This window comes from Protomyctophum bolini (genome assembly GCF_963924005.1).
Source record: "Protomyctophum bolini genome assembly, chromosome: 8".
NCBI lineage: Eukaryota > Metazoa > Chordata > Actinopteri > Myctophiformes > Myctophidae > Protomyctophum > Protomyctophum bolini.
In genome coordinates, this window is record NC_137869.1 from 39,815,923 (window position 1) to 39,836,659 (window position 20,737).

The 20,737-nt window shown below is 43.1% G+C and overlaps 1 protein-coding gene across 3 annotated transcripts; it reads right to left on the reverse strand.

The window, feature by feature from the left end:
- Positions 1–3,648: 3,648 nt before the first annotated feature.
- On the reverse strand, positions 3,649–19,619 carry safb (scaffold attachment factor B). 3 transcript variants are annotated; one of them, XM_080770390.1, is made up of 21 exons: positions 19,283–19,619; positions 18,431–18,524; positions 18,100–18,167; positions 17,221–17,442; positions 16,848–16,907; positions 15,267–15,309; positions 13,957–14,422; positions 13,514–13,557; positions 12,972–13,078; positions 12,294–12,443; positions 11,893–11,981; positions 11,288–11,328; positions 10,744–10,823; positions 9,861–10,027; positions 9,631–9,760; positions 8,934–9,118; positions 7,967–8,120; positions 7,682–7,758; positions 6,995–7,053; positions 6,501–6,555; positions 3,649–6,174 (listed from the first exon to the last, which is right to left on the reverse strand). In XM_080770390.1, exons 1-21 carry the CDS (start codon positions 19,451–19,453, stop codon positions 6,048–6,050), a joined length of 2,589 nt encoding a protein of 862 aa, XP_080626516.1. In that variant the 5' UTR covers positions 19,454–19,619; the 3' UTR covers positions 3,649–6,047. The 3 variants fall into 3 exon arrangements, with proteins under 3 accessions (XP_080626516.1, XP_080626517.1, XP_080626515.1); XM_080770391.1 differs by having other exon boundaries at positions 9,861–10,006; positions 17,221–17,445; XM_080770389.1 differs by having other exon boundaries at positions 17,221–17,445.
- Positions 19,620–20,737: the final 1,118 nt, after the last annotated feature.

A 20,737-nucleotide genomic window follows, 5' to 3' on the forward strand; every position in this document is an offset into this window, starting at 1 on the left:
TCTTAGTCGAATGGAAATCTTAAGTATCCCACAATAGGCTGTCAACAGACTTTGTTTTGAACTTTGATGAGAACTATAACATCACCCAAGAAACCCCAATCTTTGAATACATAACGATACATACATGATATACAATACAAGATGTTCATGTGGAGTAGGCCTATGTTAAATCTATAAAGTTCTATGGTGTTTAGTCTGTCACAGTGACAGAGCATTGGAAATGGTCTATAAGGCAAGGCAAGTTTAGTTGTATAGCACATTTCAACAGCTTTACATAAAACATGAAGTATTAACTTAAGAGATCAAGACAGAGCAAAAAATAAACATGTTGTAAAAGGACATTTTAAAGAATAGACCTGAATATTTCAAATAAAAACTACAAACAATAAAACAAAAATAAACCTAACATTACAGTGCAGAAGAATGATTGTAAATCATTAAAAGCTAAACACAGACAGGTTGAGGGGCGCTCAAACTGTCTGTGAAAACATGATAGTTGCAAAATCGTGGGATAAAGAATTATAATTAAAAAAAAAAAACAGACTTAGCTTTGATTTAAACAAACGGGAGACTTGTTGCCAACTTGCAGCTTTCTGGGACAGGGAACATAAATAAAGCACACCTGCCCCGGGTGAACCCACTGGTATGGGTGGTTTATGATATAGTAGGCTGTAGGCTGCAGAAATATGATCCACTTTATTAGCAAGGACTCGAGCAGATCAGACCAGATTCTACAGCATGTCCTCTAAAATCTGCGGTGCTCAAACGTTTTTCATGTCAAGGGGAACCCCAGAATTATCTGTATTTGGCCGCGTGCATGACGATTCACTTTTAGGTTGAAAATGTCCAAGGGCACGGCAACAGCCTATAGCCCAAAGGTGAAAATGGCATATCATTGCTGGCGGGCAGAAAACTCGATCTTATCTCCAAATTTAACATTTTGTGTTTTTGTTTTTTCATAAATAGCAATGCCCTATTTCATTTTCAACACACTGCAGCGTCACATGAAAGCGTCAAAAGTAGAAGATCATGCAAGCTCGAGTTTGGAGCAATGTTGCTTCTGCTTGCTACTCTGCTTTCAGCTACTGTCCCCTGCTAGCCCCCTTCACTGGGGATGAAAAGAAGGAGTCGAGTGTGCAAGTCTCCTCCTGCCAATACACAGCCTCTCCACCATCAAGACTCCTACAGTGCCTCCTCATGGCCACACATGCAGCAGTTTCAGAACAAACAGAAGCACCACTGACATGGTGTTTAATGTACTCTGCCAGCTCCAAGACAATTGCAGGTGGTAGAACAAGGTCCTGTATGTGACGTTTGTTGACCTCACCATAGCTTTCGACACTGAGCAGAACAGGTTTGTGGCAGATCCTGGAACGATTTTGATGTCCCCCAGAAGTTCTTCACCAGCCTGCACCCAAGCAGGAATATCATCCTCCCTGCATCACCATGAAGGGGACAGCGCTGAAGTCAGTCCAGCAGTTCCCATCTCGTCTGACACCAATTTAGGCAAGGACATCGACAACAGACTGGCAAAAGCAAACAGTGCCTTCGGCAAGCTGTAGAGTTTGGAAAAACAAGCACCATGAATGGCACAAAGCGGCTCACAGTCACGGGTATTATACAAACACCACCTGCGACTACTTGAGCTTTTCCACCAGCACTGCCTCTGCACCATCCTCAACATCCACTGGAGTGACTTCATTACAAATACTGAAGGTCTTGTGCAGGCGGAGACCATCAGCATAGAGGCCTTACCGTTGAAGTCAGAGCTGCGTTGGGTGGGGCATGTTGCCAGGATAGAGGATCATCGCCTTGCAAAGGTTGTGCTGTACTGTGACCTCTGATATAAGGATTGCCTAAAGAAATCCCTCCGAAAAAGAAAAGAGAAGAAAAAGAAAGAACTGGAATGCAGCACAAACATCAGAGCACTCGTTTTCCTGCAGCGGTTGTGGCCGAGTTTGCCGGTCAAAAGCAGGCCTCAGTCACCATGTCCGCAGCAGACGTGGACATCCGCCTCCCCAGATCTTCGTTCGCAAAACAAAGCCATGAAGAATGCCTTACTTATTTGGGAAACAATTGAAAGAAGTTAAGACTAGTGTGGATTTTAGAAATAGTTAACCAATGAAAATGATTAACAAGAGCTTGTGACTAAATAACTAAATTATAATCAAACGCATGTGGTTCATTGTTCAATTTCCAGAAAATACAGCAAAAAGGAGAGTCGATTCATGACTGTCGAGACACCGAATAGAAAACCATATGGGCCCTTATAATCATCTGGAAGTCAGTTTTCCTAACTACTGCTTTACTGTTATAATACAAAGTATTCAAAGGTTCTGCATTAGGGTTTTCACGGATACCAGCTGCCGTTCTTCTCAAACACCGTCACCCGTCTCAACCATCTTTTTCAGATGAGGGTCATCCACAAATGATTTCAGGGTCATGTCTGTGCGTTGTGTCGCGCTCCCCTCCCCATTTGTAAAGAGAATAATTGCCGACATTTCACTCTACATATCTCTCTCACCATCTGTGAATAATCATCCCACAAGTTAAAGCTAAAGCTCAACGCATTTCATAATTTCATCCACGCCGTTCCCCATGCAGATCAGTGACATTCACGTTAATCTACCTGCATCACTGCCCTTGTTATCCAACACAGATGGTGACAGACATCAGATGGTGATCCTCCAGCTGGTGCATGATGAATTCCAGGGCGGTTCATTATAGATACCAGTGCTTCTCAACCTGTGGGTCAGGACTCCCAGGTGATCGCCACATGATTGGGGGATGGGGAGGTCAGACAGGCACGTGCAGTCCGTGTTGGAGAGGCAGGGGCTGGAATCTCATAAGGGGCACTTTTGGCCCAAAATAGCAGATCTACAAGCTACTCTTTATCTACTGGAGATGCGGTGTATGGCATGGATTTCAAAACAACTTAGTTCAGGAGACTTCAGAAGAAAAGAATATCTCCTGAATGCTGCCTTCCGGTATGGCATAGAAAGAAGGAGGGCATTTGCATTTCTTTCACCATGGTAAATGCGGCATTCAGGGTCTGGAGAGGGCAGTTGTTTTAGACGGGTAAAAGGGCAAGGGCTGAAGCCCCCTTTGACATCCATGTGTGCACGTTCCTGCAAGTCAGATGGATGGGCCCTGATCGAGATAAGCTCAACGACTTATGGCACACGATTCAGTCAGCTGTTCACCGTAGTTCACTGTGTAAGGAATGAGTTCGCAAACTAAATATGGGATGGATGAGGAAAGTTGCAGGTCTGTGCATGCGTTACCCCTTTTCTCTTAATGACACATAGGAACATAGTATTGTTAATTTGTTAGGGAGAGGAACTACATTTGTATAAAAAGGAGGAACTGGCATTTGGGGAGTTCCTCTCCATCATTACATACATATTATTTGTGAAGTTATTTCTAGTACAATATATCTATCCAAGTCCAGTTGCAATTCCCAAGAATGCACACCAGTAATGGAAATCTAGTGAATTAACTGTACAGTTCAGAGTGAACAGATGTACAGTATGAGAACTGGGATGACTGTAAGAGACGATGGAGGGCTCGTCCGAGGACGGCCTAGAGAGAGCTGCAGTGCAATTTCTGTCACGCCAATAGATATTTAAGTAGTTGCCACAGCAGGAATGAAATGAAAAATATTTTTTATTATAAGCAGCTATTAAATCAACTAATTTTTACTACATCACTGGTTCATCACCACTACGCATGTATGGCTCTTCAATGAACATATTCAAGTGAACCAAGTTACAATAAAAAAAAGAAAAAAAACAGCTTTTATGTACAGGCTTGGTTTGATGGTTACCAGAAATGTTATACAGTTATAAATTAACCAGATTTGTTTGTTTTCAAGACTTACTTCTTGGAACATTTCTTAAACTATCATTCGCAGGAATTACAATTTAAAGTAAATAAAATAGGAAATGTAATAATCTGAAAAAGAACTCACTGAAATAAGGTATGATCTCATGAACGTTACACAGTCAAGTTGTACTGCCCACGGCGTCTTCAAATACAAATTACACGACAAGAGAATAAAAACACAAGGTTCTGAAATTCACACAAAGCATCGGAGAGCGATTTACATGCAGCTGGACAAGGTGCACTTCAATATAATCGTGACAGGCAAACAGGAACACGTCAGATGTGGTGGCTGGGGGGGGCTTTCAATAGGCTCGCAGACGGAAACCCATATTATAGAAGGCTGGGAGAGGTCTAGCCCTGGTCCAGTGCTTACAGCGAGTCTCTCTCTGACGCCCTGTGGAAGTCCCCTCCGCAGCCCTCTGGTGATATTCTCACTCCCGTGCGAGGATTTTCAAATCCCAGCAAATAAACAAAACGACGTAAGTACTCACCGAAACAAAGCCTGCTAGACCTTGGTAAAAGTCTATTCTCGGAGCTGGGAAGCGTCTCAGGTCACCAGCTTCTCTAAAATGCACTATTTTAATTATTAAATAAAATGAATCCAACCAGATCGGCACAGGCAAAACCCGGAAATGCCGTAGTAGAAGAAATGACTCTGCCCGGAAAATTCAGGGTACATTGCGTTATTAAAATGGCACAAAGTGCATTTTAGAGAGGCTGGGGACCTGAGATGCTTCCCAGCTTCGAGAATAGACTTTTACCAAGGTCTAGCAGGCATTGTGTCGGTTACGTAGTTTTGTTTATTTGCTGGGATTTGTAAACACTCGCACGGGAGTGAGAATATCACCAGAGGGCTGTGGAAGGGACTTCCACAGGGCGTCAGAGAGAGACTCGCTGTAAGCACTGGACCAGGGCTAGGAGAGGTCAGTACTGCCCATGACTTCTAACAGAAATAATTCAACTGAAAACAGATCTGGCATTTAACAAGCAGACAGCCACGGTGTAAAAACAAGGTTAATTTAAGGTGGCTACATTAGTGCTTAAGTTATTAGTAACCATATGGACTGTAACTGTGCACTCACACCATTCTTTTCCAACGGGAAGCACCGAATATAAACTTGCTCTGTATAAGCAATGAGATTTTGTTTAAAAAAACGGTTGCGTTTATGCTAGTGAAAAACACCTATGATGAAAACAAAGGAAATGCAAATAAAAGTATAGTCACATTTTGCCTTTCAATAACTGAAAGGCAACACGACAGACTAGACTAGAGTGACATACATTAAGATATTTGCTATTGTGATATGGCATACGTGTTATATAAAAAGGGGCAGATCGGTATTGGCATGTCTCAAAATCAAATGATCGTAATCGGATCGGGTGCAAAAGAAATGTGAACGAGACATCCCTTGTCAGGCACGATGCGAAAATCATAAGCATGGCGAGGCACACCTTCCCCACAAAAGGTGGAGTGGTTGGAGATCTCATCCAATAGCCGCTCATCGTTTCAGGATTTGGCGACGTGAGACGTGGTGACATATGATCAAGTCGCTTTTTGGTGTGGGTGCACGGTATGGGTCCATTTGTTTCCATTAGTACACCTTCAGATTAAATTAAAATTGTCATCTGTGAAATGGTGGTCCGTGGCCCAATTCAACTAGGGGCCCTTGAGAAGTAGAGAAGACCTGTCTAAATGATATTATGTACCAGATAAATATAAGGGGGAAAAGCTATAGTATGATGTACGTTGGAAAAACTGAAATGAAAGTGATGTGTCCAATACCTCTAGAACACTAGCCTGGCTCAGCCTTCTGGTCTACAGGGGCGGGTGCCGGTTCGAAAACAGGTGGCGGATCCTATTGCTTCACCGATCTCAGCACATGCCCCAGCCCCCCTCTCCCACCAAATTTGGCGTGACACGCCTCTGCACTGTCATTGGTGAGCAAAATACACGGAAGTGGGAAGTGAAATTCCTATGCCAGATTTTCCAATGCGTTTCCCCAGGCTTTCATTTTTGAGTCAAATGCAAACCGAAGATAAAAGCCTGAGTGCCGAGGCTACTAGAACCCTGGTGAGAGGAAAAAAGAATCAAGTCTCCAATGTGTTACCTTGGGATCAACAAAAAACAAAGACGTTTTCAGACAGACAGAGAGAGGCCAGTCTCAGTACCGTCGGCCAAAGGCCCCCCCACCCTGCAGCCCGCTACCCTGCATCATCTGGTTCTGTCTGTTCAGAGCACCAGAGAGAGACTGGGACGTTCCTGTGTTCATGTACGCTCCACCACGGCTGCTGCATGGAGACAGAGAGGGGGGGGAACAAAAAATGGACACCGTTATTCTCACTTTAGCCTGAGGGACACTGGCATAATTTTAATAAGGGAACATGATTCAATGAATTGATAAATTATTAAACGATGATGGAATAAATGTAGGACGGTAATCTCGCATGAGGTGGAAGACACAATTGCCTGTAGTAAAAGGGCACCGTCTTCAGTCAAGTAATTTACAGCTTTACAACATTGTTCTTTGAAAAAACACCAAATGCAAAAGCTTATGAATTCCATGCCACAAGCTAATCAAGTCCTCCACTTCACCACCACATCCGCCTCTAATTACCTGGTCATTCCTCCTCGGGTCATGTGGCTCTGGCCTGGAATAGCACCGTCTCTACCTAGAAAAGACCAACAGGGACCATCAGGCACAGACGGACCACAAGTCAGCAATCAGTACTGTATGGCTGAAAACCATTCAGAGCGAGAGAACTTGAGTTTTTAGATCATGTCGCACAATCGATACAATGTGGATATGGAATTAAATTTTGTACTAATGCAGCCGGATAAAACTTTCATCCGGTGGACCCAATTAGAAAATTACACTACAACTTTTAATGCATAAAAACACAGCTATCGGGTTTCATGGTTTTAACAGTGCAAGTGCTATAACCATTCAGGACGGGAACCCCTTTTGGGGTTCATGTTGCCATGTACAGTACATAACATGACATTTTTGTTATGTTTCAGAAAACCTAGGTCAGGATTTACAAGGCGTTTAAGAATGGGTCTCTGTCCTAAGAACTAGTTCGCACACCAACATAAAAAACATATTCCTACTTTGCCACGATCTGTCTCCATCCATCTTCCGCCCAGAGTCCCAGTCACGGCCTCCGTCTCTGAAAGATATATTTGAGAACAACTTCACATAAATGCTTGACAAATGTTATGTTTTTTTTAAGGCATTTGTGTCACGCAGTAATTGTCAAAGTTTTGACCAAACCCAAATCCGTGTGACACCTGACATGTAGGCAGTACTAGTAGGCAATGTTAATTTTGTTGACCAAAACTGACAAGAAATGTTTGTCGTCTACCTTTTTTCCCCACACACAAATATGACTAAATACATTAACAATTTTGTCAAATAAAAACAGAGAACTAAGTAATTTTATGCTTAATCTACAAACTCAAGTTGTGAGTCTAGATAAGCTATTTTCGGCATGCAGCCAAGCATAAATCGGGCATTGCGATGCCGTCGTTTCAAAGTAAAAGCGAGCGGTCATTTCCGGCACCCCAGAGATTTTTAAGGAATCCCGGGAATGATTGTGTGTTAACTGCAGCAACCTGCTAAGAACTAAAGATATTTTTGGGGGGGCCTATTTTGTTTGTTGACGGGACATAGTGGAGATAGACAGGAAACAGGGAGAGAATGGGAAATGTCCAATGACATGCAGCAAAGGTCGGCAGCATCGTGGTATGTGGCCGTACCGCTAGGCCAGCGGGCGCCCCCACCTTCTAAGTACTAACCTGGAGTTCACGCGCTTGTCGTAGCCCGTGTTCCAAGAAGAATCCCTGCCGTGTCTGTCTGACCTGTCCGAGAAGTGCTGAAGGGGGTAGAGAACACAAGAACGGAGTCAAACTTCATCATGGCCAACTACTACTATTTTCATGACGGCACATTTTTATGACAGATCTCTCAGAAACAATGTTTATATAATGGCGTTGTGTTTAATGGGATTGTTCAATGTTTGAGTTCATCTATGATGTAACAGACAAAGCGTACACGACCCGATATATTCCTACGCCACTAACCTGGCCATCTCGGTCTCCGCTCAGGGTACGCGAGGACGACCGGTCCAGTATGGCGTCGTCTTGGTAACCACGGCCACGGTGGTCAAAGTCCTGGTAGCGATTGAACCGGTCTTCCACGCCGCTGACGCGCTTCTCTGCCCAATCGTCTTTCGTCCTGCACAAGCAACAACCACACGAGTTAGAAATAAGAACATCCACTATAAAAGATAGTTCATTTGCCGTCAGGCTTTTAAAGCTCAACGATTCAAATTAGCATTAGGCCTCATTACATAATAATTTATGAGATAATCCACAATTATTGTCCTAATAATAATTGTCATGTTGAAAGATTTTCACACATAAAAACAAGCAGTAATAGCAGATCTACAAGCTTACGTGTCACTTTGTGACCAGTTGTAAGCTTGTAGTCTGATCTGCTATTTCAGCTATTTTCGTTAAGTATAAAAACAATGAATGTCAGTAATTACTTTGTATATTTCAGTTATTCGTCATATCTGCCCTCTGCATTTATTTTATTACCAGGCAAACAGAAATGCATTCTTTATTCAAATGTTCCAATGTTCAATGCCACAAACACAATGAAATCGTTAATCGCAATTACTTGTGTGACAATTAATCAGCAACTTAAATTTGTAATGGCGACAGGCGACAGCCCTAATCACCATTTGACTGATGACTTAACCCATTCTGGGCGGGAACCCCTTTTGGTGTTAGCATTATGTTATACTTTAGCTATTTAAAAATAGCAGATCTACAAGCTCATACGAGCTTGTAGGTCTGCTATTTTTGAAAAATCGAAGAACGACTGACATTTTTTAAATCTGATCTCAGGTCAGAATGGGTTAATCAGACCAGTGTGTGTCCAGTGGAAACCTCGTATGAATCTGATCTCAGGTCAGAATGGGTTAATAAATAACCGTCGCTTGGCCCCGATGAGCTCCCTCCGACTGGGCCGATGTCTGTTTACCTGCTGTCCATGTCGTAAGGCCTCTTCACGCCGCGGCGGTTCTGCTCAAAGCTCAGCTGGTCCGACTGCCGCCGCAGCTCCTGGATCCTCTCCTGCTCGCGGCGGCGCTCGTACTCTATCCTCAGCCTCTCGCGCTCCAGGAACTCGCGCTCCATGCGGTCGGCGTCGAGGCGTTGCTTCTCCACCTTGGCGGGGTTGAACAACATGGCCGCCGTTCAACGAATGAGCGAATTCAAAATGGTTGTCGACGTACACAATTAAATATAGGTTATTTTTTTAATCTTCATTTCACAGAATGGTTCGCTTACGGGGGGGGGGGGGGGGGGGGGGGGAGTACCGTCTCCTGGATGTGATCTCGATCACAGAAAAACACACACTGGCAAACTGATCCGTTATCCCCCCCTAGCCTGGGCATAGTCCCTCTTCAGAGAGCACATGGCTCTTGCCTTTTCTGTGATCGCGCCAGGAGATGGCACTCCCCACAAGCGAACCATTCTGCTCATTTGATTAAAGAACTGGGGTTACTAAAGTAATGTTTGGTTTTACGTTTCAGCCACAGGAGGAACCCTATTCAGTCTTTTTTTCCACATTCATGTAATGAAATGCAATGGCTTTGGAGTGTGTGTGTATATATATATATATAAATATAAATAAACGAAATATTTCGTATGTTCATAGAACATAAAAGCTAGCTTACCTCCAGCCACTTCCTCTTCCTTAGCAAGCGCTCACGCTCCTCTCTCTCCCGGAACAGACGGATGCGTTCCCGTTCTGTACGGCTATCCCGGTTTCCTTCACGACTACCACTTCTAGCGCGATCTCGGTCTCTGGGAGGAACAATGCAATAAAAATAAACGGTAAGTGGCAAAAAATTAATAAATGTACATTTGTATTAATGTAGTTAATTTAACATTTGCTGCTACATACCCAGAGTGTCTACGTCTCTCCACCTCTCTGATCTCTCTCTCTCGCTGCCTTTGCCTCTCTCTCTCCCTCTGCTCCTTGATCTGGTCAAACGACAGGATGTCTTTCTTCTCCTTGCTGGGCGACTTGCGATCGCGACTCTTGGTGCTCTGGATGAGCACAGAGGGGGACTGAGTTCAAATGTTCAAGTGTTTATATAGCGGTTTTAGAAAAAGATATATAGTCAAATGCAATATCAATATCGGCAGAAATGTCTCATCAGTACATCCCTAATAAAAAGTATTAATAAGTGCTTTGATTACTTTTATTTTATTTTATTTGTATTCTACCGCTGTATAATTATCATGAACCCTGTAACTGGGAATGAACAGACTAAGACGAACTGGAACTACTCAAAGAGGGTTCCCTTACTCTACTGGAACTGTACGACCCGTTACACTATGAAAGTTAATAGTTTCAAACAAAAAACAAAAGAAGTGCTCCGACAAAAATCATCCATTTAAGCTGGATGTTTTTTTTATTTTCTGAAAATGTAATATTTTGGAGCTAGGTGGTTTCTTCTAGACAGCAGACATGTTATGCTGTGTAGTGTTTGATTGTTTCTGAGTTACCGTATGCACATTTTAGTGACTTAATATTGAACCATTTCAGAGTTCTGCATGTTTTAGTGACTTACTATGTAACCATTTCAGAGTTCTGCATGTTTTAGTGACTTACTATTGAACCATTTCAGAGTTCTGCAAGTTTTAGTGACTTACTATTGAACCATTTCAGAGTTCTGCATGTTTTAGTGACTTACTATTGAACCATTTCTGAGTTCGGCATGTTTTAGTGACTTACTATTGAACCATTTCTGAGTTCGGCATGTTTTCTGCATGTGACTTACTCGCTCCTTGCTCTTTGTCTTCAGACTGATTACAGGCTCTCCTTTGGACTTGTCCATCACCACAGTCCTCTCATTACGCGCTACAAAAACAAACCAGTTCATATTCAATTCAATTATTTAGTTCAGGTCTAAAACATGGATCACACAAGACAGGTAAGCTTGGGGTACCAACCAAATGCAGACATACTTTATAGGGTCACCCAACAGTGGAACTCATTATGAGCAAATGTTAAACAAATCAAAAACAAATATTAAAAACAAATCTCTTCAAAGAATATTAATTGGAGAGACCACACAATTGGAATGATCAATGTGTTTTTGCACACGTCTGACCTACTGTATATCATCTATATATTATTGGCATTTAATGGTGTCAGTTGTTTGAATGAATATTGTTTTATGTTGTGAGGTTTTATGTGGACCCCCAGAAAGACTAGCTACCGCGGCAGCGAATGGCGATCCAAATAAAGAATATTCAGGAAGATTCTCATCACATCTTAGATTGGTGATACTGTTGGTATCCAATATCCATTCAGTGACTCACCTTTGCCGTCTTTTCCTTCACCCTCAGATTTGACATCAGACCTGGAAGAGCAGGCAACACCACATTAGATCTAGGAGGAATGGTTTCTTTGTGCCTCATGTAATCGCAGAGCCATAGAGTAAGACAGAGTTACGACATTGATGGGGTCAGAAAACAGCCCGGTCATGTGGTTCACTGTCACTGTAAAGCCTATGGACTCCAATGCATTCCGTGAACTTCCGGTTCAGGCCTTTGTCACTATTCGCCAATAGAAGTCTATGTCGAAGAGCCGTCATTGGACAAGGCCCCATATGAAGTGAATGGAGTTGTCGTAACTCTGTCTTACTCTATGGCTCTGATACATCGTCTGTCATTCTGTCCAATCATGTCACAAGACCATTTTGTACATGAGCACATGAGACAGGCCCCTAGAAAACTAGCAGCTCTTATTTTGGAGTTAATGATGCTGCCATAGTATATAGTTCTCTCAGGACTAAAAGCGAAAAAACTTTTACAGTACACATGAATGAATATGTGGCAATATTTCAAAGTCGTCTAGTTTTTAAGTCTTAATGCATATATGAACTAAATATGACAGTTCAATTTCAAATGTTTCTCAGGCTTACTTTGAGTCTGTGGAATGTCTCCTGTCACTGCCAGGCTTCTTAGCGTCCTTGTTGTCTACTGGCTTCTTTCCAGCAGGCTCATTTTTGGCCTGCAAAATTCATGTAATTGAGAAATATATCATAACCGTATATGTACACAATAGACAATACCTTGTGCTCTACAGTGGAAATATATCAATGTTGCAGGCCGCTTCCTACCCCTGGGCCCCAAACTCAACTCCCCGCTACGACTAATCAGTCCTCCTTTCATTAGACATCACTCAAACTGACCTATTCCCCACACTTGCAACCACAAAGACCTCAACCTGTTCCCTGGACCCCCCTCCCATGCACCCTCTCCAAGGCCCGTCTCTAACCCACTCTCTCCCCACAAAACCTATACAAAGGTCCACAAGGCTCACCCGGTCCACAGAGATCATCCTGCCATGCAGCTCAGTCCTGTGAAGGTGAGTGATGCACTTGGTGGCCTCGTCCGTGGAGGACATGGTGACGAAGCCGAAGCAGCGAGACCCGGGGCTTTTGGCGTTGGTCACCACCTTGGCTCCGACGACCTGAACGGAGCGGGGGGAAAGGAGAGGCGAGTTAGTGTAGGGAGTGGTAAACAAGGCAAGGAACGAGAGTGAGAACAAAACACCATCAGTGGCCAAAGACCAGGGCTTAAAGCCAAAAAGAATCCCAAGACTGAAAATAACTTTTTGCAAATCTGCACTGATCTCATTAAATAACCCCTATATGAAATCCTCAGGACTGAAATCCGTCCCCAGGACTGAGAACTTTAAGCCCTGCCAAAGACACATCGCTGTCTGCCTTCGTTCAAAAATGTACACTTTGTGTGTGTCTCACTCTGACACAATGTTCACGGAGAAAACAACAACACTGACCGATGGCGTTAGACGTGAGCGACGAGTTATGCACAAATAACGGAACAGATGAAAATGTCTAGTATCTGGGAATGCTGGCACAGTGATCCCATCATGTGAATGTAAGCTCACGTTGCTGCCAAATGTAAGACAATTGCACGGAAAGTATAGGTATATCAAATTCCATCATTACCATTGTTGGTGATGGTCTGGACTAACCTTGCCATACTTGCTGAAGAGGGTCTTCAAATCAGTCGCTCTGGTGGTGGTGGACAAACCACTGACCCACAGATTCCTGCTATTGCCAGCGCCATCAGTGCCTCCAGCTACACACACATACACACACACACACACACACACACACACACACACACACAATTTTACAATTTAGCCATTTAGCTAAGTGCAAGTGCTATGACTACATAAAATGCAATTCTAGTGCCGTCTACGTAACGAGCTATAAGTCTGTCTAAAATACTATCTAAGTCTACATGAAGTGCTATCTAAGGGGCTAGGCTAGGGCAAGTGCTACGGGCCATGGTGGAGTCTGAAGAGGTGGGTTTTCAGACTACGGCGGAAGATTGGGAGTGAGGCTGCAGTTCTGACTGTGATGGGAAGAGTGCATTCCATAGTTTTGGAGCCAGAAGGGAGAAGAGTTTGGGACGTGTGGAGCGTTGTCCCCACACACACACAGTGAGAAAAAGTCTACCAAGCTGTCTGTGGGGAATAAAACGGATATGTGCACCATCACCTACACTTACCCTTTTCTTCTTTTGAGTCCTCCTTGGCATCTTTATCCTCAGAGCTAGAGACAAACAAACAAAACAAACAAATAAATATACAGTGGTGAGGATACAGCTCTGCTCTCTTCTCGTCCAGGAACTCATACTTACCATTGCTTTTATAGTTCGAAACTTTATCATGGCTTTTTAGAATACAAACTGACAGAGCGCTAAACCCGCCATGTATTTTGTGTGGAGTCATTTAACAGTGAATGGATGGACCTAAGCCCAAAGAGGATTCCATTGCATTACTCATTATAGGGGGTTAGCGGGGGCGGGGGTGTGTAAACAATGACGATCTTTTCGGACAAATGCAGAGGCGTTTTTTGCCTCCCAAAGAGCACCCAAATTTTGCTAGTACAAGGGAGCCAATGCAACAGAGATAATCCCTTTTGGTTTCTAGTAGACAGAAAACGACAAACCTCTTTTTCTGATCATCGCCCTCAACAGAAGAGGACTCTTTCGCTGCCGAGGATGAATCTGCATCGGCTATGTCTTCTGTCTTCTTCTCTTCTTCCTCGGCCTTCTTCTTAGAGTCATTTTCTGAATCGACCGTTTCGCCCGCCGCGGGGTCCTGTGCACCTACGCTAACGGCTTGAATGCTTTCGCTTTCAACTGTCTCTTCTGGGACGTTTTGCGTGTCCCCACCAGACTCTTTCATATCGGTCGTGTCACCAGACTCTTTAATATCAGTCGCCACAGTGTCCTTATCAACCGCAATATCAGAGGTGGCCTCGCTGTCGCCTTTGTTGCCAATGTCACTCACAGTGTCTTCCCCTCCTCCGTCAGCGGTGGTGGCAGCTTGATCTTCAACAGCCGCCTCCTGGATCTGCTGGCGATCTTCGTAAAGCGGCTCAGATATACAAGACCCGGCTACTTTGTCATTTTCTACGGATTTAACAGGAATAGAATGGCACAGTTTAATCACTTCTGAAACACAGCAATGGTTAACGAGGAACTTGGCAAGCCTGGTGATTAGGAAGGCCACAGGCAGCAGACCCCCTGGCCTGTGCTCTCTTAGCTCTAGCATCATGAGGATGGGGGCACAACCTAACGGGAGACTGGAAATGGAACCCAAAGGCTGAGACAGGGGGAGGGCAAACAACCATGGGGATTAAGACATCCACTCACGTTTAAAACACTCGACTTCCACATTTCACCTGAAGAGAGTTCAGACGGACTGAAGAGTTCAGTCCAGAAGAGAGTAGACCCCACAAGATCGGCAGTGGAGGCACATTGATGTAGTCCGTCTTCCTTGATTAGCGACCGCGCATGTTGAAAACATGACAGTTTGACAAAGTCCATCGTATCAAGTCCATTAGTTTCATTTCCAGTGCATTCACAATTCAGTCTTTAAAAACGCTATTGTTCTTTGATGATGACCGTTGTTCTTCATCTTGATCTTCATGGGGCGACCTAGAAACACTGCAATCACCTTCAACAACTAAAGCCTCCCTGACCTCGACAATTGATTGCTGAAAATGTGCGTCAAATAGTTCAACACCATTTGATTATACCTTTAAAAAGATATTGATCGATATGCTTATTCAATAAAACCTTTCTTATGTGATGGTTGACCAACTTTCAACACAAGGCCAGCAATTCCCTTTGGGTTTCCAGTCTCCCTTCCCTGGTTGAATTTACACTCAAGGACTGCATTTCAAGCACAGACACCATGGTTAAAAGATAGGTCTGCGTTCAAGTGAATTTCCAACCCGTGTTTCAGTATTACCTGTTACTTCTTTGTCCTCGACATCTGGATCATTTTCTTGTGCCTAAAAACAAAAACAAATATTTTATTAAAACATTTTATTGCTATGTTATCATTACATTTTACATGAGCAGCTTTACTCGAGTTGTTCCGATACCATCATCGGAAAGGCCGCCGATGCTGCCTAAAATACTGCCATTGGCATCGGTGAGTATGCCAGTTTACGCGATTACGATGCCACGTAATGTGTTATAAGGAATTCAGGGCCGATTCACACCGAGTCCGTTTGATTCAAACTGTTCCCGAATACGATTGGCTGGTCCCAGCTGGCCATGATTCACATTGGCCTTCATTCTTCTGCACCTGAGGTACACTTACACTTCAACTGTATTCAATGCGTTCACATTGCAGCGATCCGTATCCGAGTACACTTCAAATCGATCCCGAGACTACCTCCATGTAATCCCGGGAACAGTACGCAGTCACACTATACCACAGCATCTGCCAAGTGGTCGCTAGTGCGCATCGGGGACCATAATGTGAATGTTGCACTCTTGTTTTATACTCTTACTGTACAATTTATTATTTTACTAACTTGTAGCTGCACTTAACCATTATCAATGGAACTTTTTAGTGATGCACAGAATATTCGGCCTCAGAAAATATTCGGCAGAAAATGGCTAAAAATGCATTTTAGGCCTATTCGGTTTCGGCCCAAATAGGCAGAAAATATATCACCGAATAGTGTATGCAATTAATGCATTAAAAAAAGCTGAATAAATGTTTTATGGATCCATAATGGTGATTATTATTTAAGTTAAGTTTAACCATAACCATAACATTTGTAGAATCAAACTCAGGTCTTAATGGGTTACATTGGGGATACTAAAACAGCGATATTCAGTTACACTTCATACCAATTATACTGTGCGGGTGTAGGCATGTTAAGTGATAACCAATCTTTCAAATTTTCCAAACATCTACAAGCTTGTAGGTCAACTATGTTCGCTATTTGTTGTACAACAAAGTATATAGTGCTTAAGTGGCATTCTGGACTAGACCTGTCTGGCTGGAAACATTGTGGTTGCAAGGACTGCACTTCTGACCTTTCAGCTACAGGACTGTGTCACAGTCATTACCAGGTGATCGAGAGATTATTTATTCTTTACTTACTCTGTATAAACATACTATTTTAACTAGTGATGCACCGAATATTCGGCCGCAGAAAATGAATAAAAATGCATTTTTGGCCTATTCGGTTTTATTTATTCCTAGGTCAGTGGTTCTCAAACTTTTAAATGTTCAAGTACCCCCAATGCTCTGAGTGTACAAATGGAACCACGGGTCAATTTACAATTTGGATCCATTTGTACAGACTAGACTTAGATGTAGCTAAGGGACCATTTGGTTCCATTTGTATACTCTCACAGTTGCAGACATGTAAGAGTCCATTTGGTTCTAGTTAGGTTGAACCGGTTCAGTCCCCCCCACACACACTGTATCGTATTCTGAACGACACGCAAATTAGAGACATCGGTATAGGGAAGAAAAATGAAATCGATACATCTCTATGCTTTACAGAATAACGTCTGAAAATGATACCTTTTTTGGTGATAAACAGGTCTGGTCTTCATCTTCGTCTATGCACTTGGACTCAGTCATCTGTTTAAACATAAATCAAGAGGAATACTCAATTATACAATACAAATTATCCATTATTATCCAAGTGCAGCCGGCACATATTAGTCCTACCCACCCACCCACTAGGGGTGCAACGGTTCAGTTATATATATTTCATGGAGCACGAGGCCCGGCTAACTACTAATTAGTATACATTTTAGGCCCGGCCCCAAAAACGTCCGTTCGTGTTCTGGCAGAATTTGAGAACTCTGAAAGTGAGCAAAAAGCCTTCTTTACTCCAGTGTTGTATAGGTTTACGAGGCCAGCGGGGCCTCGTGTGACTTCAGACTCTAACCTCTTCAGCTTTGGATTTAGGCTCCTCCGACTCCATTGGCTCTTCGTCCTTTACGGCAGCGTCTTGGCTTTCTTCGTTGCCTTCCTCCATGGTGAGCAGCTTCTCCTCCTCTTCCTCGTCTTTGACAGAAGGCGTTCCGTCGTCGTTCTCTGCGTCGTCCACGACGCTCATGTCGAGGATGTCCATCTCCTGCATGTTGGGCTGTTCGTCTGGATGCTCTTCCTGCTGGCGTGGTGAAATGGTAAATTTATACTGTATAGCGCCTTTATCCAAGGCACTTTACATAGATTCACCCATTCACAGATGGTGGCGGAAACCATGCAAGGCACCAACCAGCACATCAGGAGCAATTAGGGGTTCAGTGTCTTGCTCAAGGACACTTCGACACTAACTCTAGAGCCCAGGTTTGAACTGGCAACCTTGCGGTTACCATCCAGCCACTCTGGAGTTGTATTTCTGTTTGCCTTTTAGGCTTCATTATTACAATTTGTGCAGGGCAGATAGGATAAATAACTAAAACAGAATAGCGGAAATGGTTGATCTACAAGCTTACAACACGCCACGTGTGGTTAAGCTTGTAGATCTGCTATTTTCTGAAAAAATATGGAAATGGGAACATGGAAACGATTGACGATTATGCAAAAGTAATTGGGATTATCTCAAATATTTTTCTCAAATAACTGTGAGTATGTAATAATTGTGACTTAGATATGTAGAGCTCTGGAGTAACAAAGGGATGGTTAAGATTTGGGAAGCCCTGACCCAGGCTAGTGTCCTACAATAGCTTCAAGGGAGCCAGGACAAGCCAATTGCTTCTTGCACAAATATTGCAATATTTATGTGAAAAGAGGATTGGAAATCACCCTTTAATGAACTCACCTGTTCATCATCACCAGCATCATCCTCAGCAGGGCTGTCTTCTGGTCCATCACCGTCTAGCCTTGCATCTATAAGACAATATTTGACTCTTTCATTGCGCCGATTGCGGTCTTGAAAAAGGGAAGGGCTTATTATGAGCATATTTCAACAAGGCAATCCAAAATCGGCTCTACAGTACACAAAATATTCCTCAGAAGTGATTCAGTCTGTATTTTTGAGGGGCGCTAGCTCCTCTCCTATGGCCAGCTTTGTGTGTCAATAGATGATATGATTGGCTGAGTGCAGAATGTGATGTATGATTATGTATGATTCACACAAAGAGTGATTTTACCTTTGGCTGCTGCTCGTTTCGGTGTGGCTTTCTTCGGAGTCTGCTCCTGGGCAACGACAATCTCGTCTGGATTGCCGCCCTCTTCGTCGATCGCCTACATAGTGCGCACACACACACGACATCCGCAGGGTCAGCTAAATTGTAGGTGTTATAATCTGCTAACACACCAGTTATCAATATCATCAACATGACATGTTGCATAGTGCAGGGCTGCCAACACTCCTGCAGGAGTCTCCTCCTCCACATACCCTGCATTGTCATTTCTCCAGGATTTCGCCTGGTTCCAAAATTCACCAGAACACATTAACTGTATGTACATCTGCTATATTAGAAGGTTTCTGGGGAACGACCCCCAGCTCTGGTGGATGGGGGTCCAATGTAAGATGGGTCTTACATTGCTTCAGTCATCAAATCAATTTCTGTAGGCCTACGTTTTAATGGCTCAAAATGTACCCATCATTTTCCAATGCTAGTAAAGAAAGCATGATGCAACTAAGTATCAAAGTAAGAAGTTTCAGCAGGCAGCCGTGCACATTTATGGGACAGAATAGACAACAACTCGACAATTACATGTTTATACCCCATCATTTCCGTTTTCATGTCCAGGCACACAAGCGCTGGTTGAGCAGCCCCTTGCTAAATTAGCTTAGCTTATGCTAACGATGCAGCCACAGGGGCCTTCAGCTAGCCAGTTAGCTTCGTTCATTATTTGTAAATAATGGTGGTTTAATAACAAAACTGTCCCAGCTAGAGATTCGGTCGGCCACATTTAGAGCTCTGGGGAGCCGACACGTCAACGTTGACATATATAACAAACAGACAGTGATGTTTAAATTAACGTAATGGTGAGACCGTTTTGAGGCGCTCGGCCAGCACGCTCTTGTTGCCCGTCCCGTCCAGGTTGCGTTTCTTCAGCTCGGCCTTCAGGTCGATGACTCTCAGCTCGGACAGCTTGCGGACCTCCACGGCGGAGCACTCCGGCCCCGGGACGTCTAGCTCTGCTGCAGAAGAACAGTCAGTCATGGTTTTGACCCGTATGTGTGCTTATTTCGGACACTCCGTCTCAAATAATAATAACAACCGCAGGGGGTTCGATTAAATAAGCACGCAAGCGATCCCTTTAGGTTCTCTCTGCAACAAACACACACCACCACCAGTTTCTACTGCAAAATGGCGATGGCGGCGGTGTTCCCACCAGACCCCAGTGTGAGCTAGTATGAGAGTGACGACACTATAGCGTTGACTGGTTGACTCGCATTGTAATAATGGAATGCGGAAGTGCTCATTCTATCTCAATAGGATAGTTACAATGTTTGGAACTATAACTACTATTAGCCATAGAGTATTAAAAGCTATTAGCCCACAAAGCGTGTCGGTCGCGACTCTTCTTCTACGACTTTGGTCTGGTGTTCCCCGACTCTGGGACCAAGACCCATATTAGACATAATTATATCATATTCATATGGTCTATGCACAGGCAGTACAAGGCCAAATTCCAATACCCAAAATCTCGTCCACTTTCCCTCCACCACCCACCCCTTTTTCCCCCTCACTGTATATGTTTCTTTTCCCTTTTTACCTCCTTTATGATGAATTCCTGTGCGCTTTTTCTTCTTTTTTATAGAAGTGTATATTTGTGTATGAAGTGTATATTTGTACGTCTCTAAATGTTTTGATGAATTGAACAAGGTGGACCCTCTTTTTTTTAATACTGTTTTTATTAGGCATTTTTTTGTATGACAGTTTCAGAATATTATCGACAATGATAAGTAATTCAGTAAAATAAAAATGAAAAAAATAACAGGCAATGTAAATGTTCCACATCCAATACATAATAAAAATGACATATAAGTGTGATAAACATGAAAAAACAAAAAACAGTTAAACAATGACAAGTGTGAACAGACAAATAAAACAGACAACAGGACAGACACTCTCGCTCTCAAACCTCCAACATGTTGTTGTAAATTAAGTGAATTACAGACATTCTTTTTTAAATAAGAAAAAATAAAATAAAGAAAAAACACTCAGTTCCTTTTTTCCCCTTTCTTTCTATCCAATTTTCAAGGTGGACCCTCTTGTAAACAAGTGCTGCAATTAAGTGCAATGCTTTATTTAGTTTATTGGGTCGTTCACTCACAGTTAACAGTCTTTGTATTGAGTTGTGCTTGAAATGTACTGTAATTCTGCAATTTCTGCAAACTGTTAATAAATATTTCAATCAATCAATCAATTGCTCACTCACACTCAGTCACTCCAGCATGGCGGTGTGACAGTGAAATTGGTGACCTGCTGGCTGCTGCACTG